The sequence below is a fragment of the Camelina sativa genome, chromosome 6 (assembly GCF_000633955.1).
Source record: "Camelina sativa cultivar DH55 chromosome 6, Cs, whole genome shotgun sequence".
Classification (NCBI taxonomy): domain Eukaryota; kingdom Viridiplantae; phylum Streptophyta; class Magnoliopsida; order Brassicales; family Brassicaceae; genus Camelina; species Camelina sativa.
The window spans coordinates 1,635,978-1,638,571 of NC_025690.1; the positions used below are offsets into that span (position 1 = coordinate 1,635,978).

The 2,594-nt window shown below is 37.4% G+C and overlaps 1 protein-coding gene and 1 pseudogene across 1 annotated transcript; one reads left to right on the forward strand and one right to left on the reverse strand.

Annotated features, from left to right (window-relative positions):
- On the reverse strand, positions 263–837 carry LOC104793853 (annotated as a pseudogene).
- LOC104790080 (SKP1-like protein 14) lies at positions 1,491–2,100 on the forward strand. The gene has a single exon (XM_010515779.1). The coding sequence runs from the start codon at positions 1,528–1,530 to the stop codon at positions 2,059–2,061; it is 534 nt and encodes a 177-aa protein (XP_010514081.1). The 5' UTR covers positions 1,491–1,527; the 3' UTR covers positions 2,062–2,100.

The following is a 2,594-nucleotide window of genomic DNA, read 5'->3' on the forward strand; positions in this document are numbered from 1 at the left end:
ATTAAGTTGCCTTGGATTGCTACCATCATATAGCTTCTATCTTTTTGTTTTGTAATTGATCAAACACATTTTTAATAAAACAAATTAGACATCCAAAGATGACTAATGGGAGGACAAAAGAAAAAAAAAACAAGAGTGTGAAGAGATTATTATTATTTTTAATATTATTAAAAGATAGTGACACTCATTTGAGGATGTGCAATGGCAATCCTCTAAGAGTTCTCATACTATATCACATACTAGAGAAACGAAAGAAAAAAAGTTAGGGTTTTGGAGGAGCAGCTGGTTCCTCAAAAGCCCAAGAGTTCTCCCTGCGAACTTGTTCTTCTTCTTCTGGTGTGAAATCGTTCTTGATATTAAAGATCTCACGAACCTCCTCTGGCGTCATGTCTTTGATGCGATCTGCAACGTTCTGGCAAGTGAGATCAAGAAGGCCTTTGACGTTGAGATAGTTAGCAGCGAGAATGAGTTGGAAGATGTCGCCAGATCTTTATCCTTGAGAAACTCTGCTTCCATTCCTTGATCTTCGCGGCTTCTTCTTCAGACATTGAATCATCTTCCTTCTTCTCCTTGGCTTCCTTGCTGATCTCTTCTTCATCATCTACAACATTGACGTGTGTTTTGCAATACTCGATCACCATGGAGAGGATCTATCCGGTGACGTTTGAAAGCGGGATTGCTTTGTCTGCACACTCGTCTTCGATCATGTGCCTTTCGATCTGCAGTTTTCTCGCCACCACTTCCTCAATTACGAAAGACTCGCCATCAGAGCTCACCAACTCTATCTTTTTCGAAGACATATTGTTTATGAATTATGCAAAAGCTATTGGAATGAGAGAGATTGTTGAATGATGAATGGAATAAAGAGGAGTCGAAGATGGTCTATTTATAAAGTTTAAGAGTCGGTTAATTGTATTTTCCTTTTCACAATTGGAAAACTTGTGTTTCTTCCTTTTTCATCCAAGTCCCAATCATAATAGGAAAAACCAAATACTACTTTAACTAGGTTTTACTTTTAATAATTTTGGTCTTAACCGCAGGTAAAAATTCTGGACTTATCTTGAGAAACGCCCTTCCTCGGATGCTTACGGCCAAGATAACCAGGGAGTGGTATTTTCTCTTGTGTCATTTAATCAGTTGACTTCCTTTAGTCTGGAGAAATTATATTTAAGGACACTAAAGGAAGTCAACTGATTAAATGACACAAGAGAAAATACCACTCCCTGGTTATCTTGGCCGTAAGCATCCGAGGAAGGGCGTTTCTCAAGATAAGTCCAGAATTTTTACCTGCGGTTAAGACCAAAATTATTAAAAGTAAAACCTAGTTAAAGTAGTATTTGGTTTTTCCTATTATGATTGGGACTTGGATGAAAAAGGAAGAAACACAAGTTTTCCAATTGTGAAAAGGAAAATACAATTAACCGACTCTTAAACTTTATAAATAGACCATCTTCGACTCCTCTTTATTCCATTCATCATTCAACAATCTCTCTCATTCCAATAGCTTTTGCATAATTCATAAACAATATGTCTTCGAAAAAGATAGAGTTGGTGAGCTCTGATGGCGAGTCTTTCGTAATTGAGGAAGTGGTGGCGAGAAAACTGCAGATCGTAAGGCACATGATCGAAGACGAGTGTGCAGACAAAGCAATCCCGCTTACAAACGTCACCGGAAAGATCCTCTCCATGGTGATCGAGTATTGCAAAACACACGTCAATGTTGTAGATGCTGAAGAAGAGAGCAAGGAAGACAAGGAGAAGAAAGAAGCTGATTCAATGTCTGGAGAAGAAGCCGTGAAGCTCAAGGAATGGGAAGCAGAGTTTCTCAAGGATAAAGATCTGGCGACAATCTTTCAACTCATTCTCGCTGCTAACTATCTCAACGTCAAAGGCCTTCTTGATCTCACTTGCCAGAACGTTGCAGATCACATCAAAGACATGACGCCAGAGGAGGTTCGTGTGATCTTTAATATCGAGAACGATTTCACACCCGAAGAAGAGGAAAAAGTTCGCAAGGAGAACTCTTGGGCTTTTGAGGAACCAGCTGCTCCAAAACCCTAACTTTTTTTTTTTTATTACTCTCTCTTTTTTGTTTTTTTGGTGAAGGAATGAATAATAATAATAATTTCCGATTTTTATCTATTGATTCAGTTTCGTTGTTTATTCTTTCTTTGCTGAGATATTATAACTGTATGAAAATATGCTTTCGTAATCCCTAATTATAATCGTCCACCAAAATCCTTCGGCGATTTAGAATCTTCGCCGGCAGTAAAAGTAGAACAAAACATCGCTGCCGTTCTCTATCGGGTTTCTCCATATCTTTGAAATCCCTTATCAATTTATTAAAATAATTAGGTAAATTTACTTTTTTCTTTTTAGCCACGTTATACGTATGAAATAAAATCATTTTTTTTTCGTTCCCAAATCTAGAAATCCTATATTTCATCATGAGGGAACAAAAAAACCTAGACTCTCATTAACATTCATAGGAACAAAAAAACCTAGACTCTCATCCAGGTACTTAATTCACCTCCATCCTATGTGTCAGTCTCTCTAAGTTTTTTCAATAATGGACTGATTAAGATTAGGTCTCA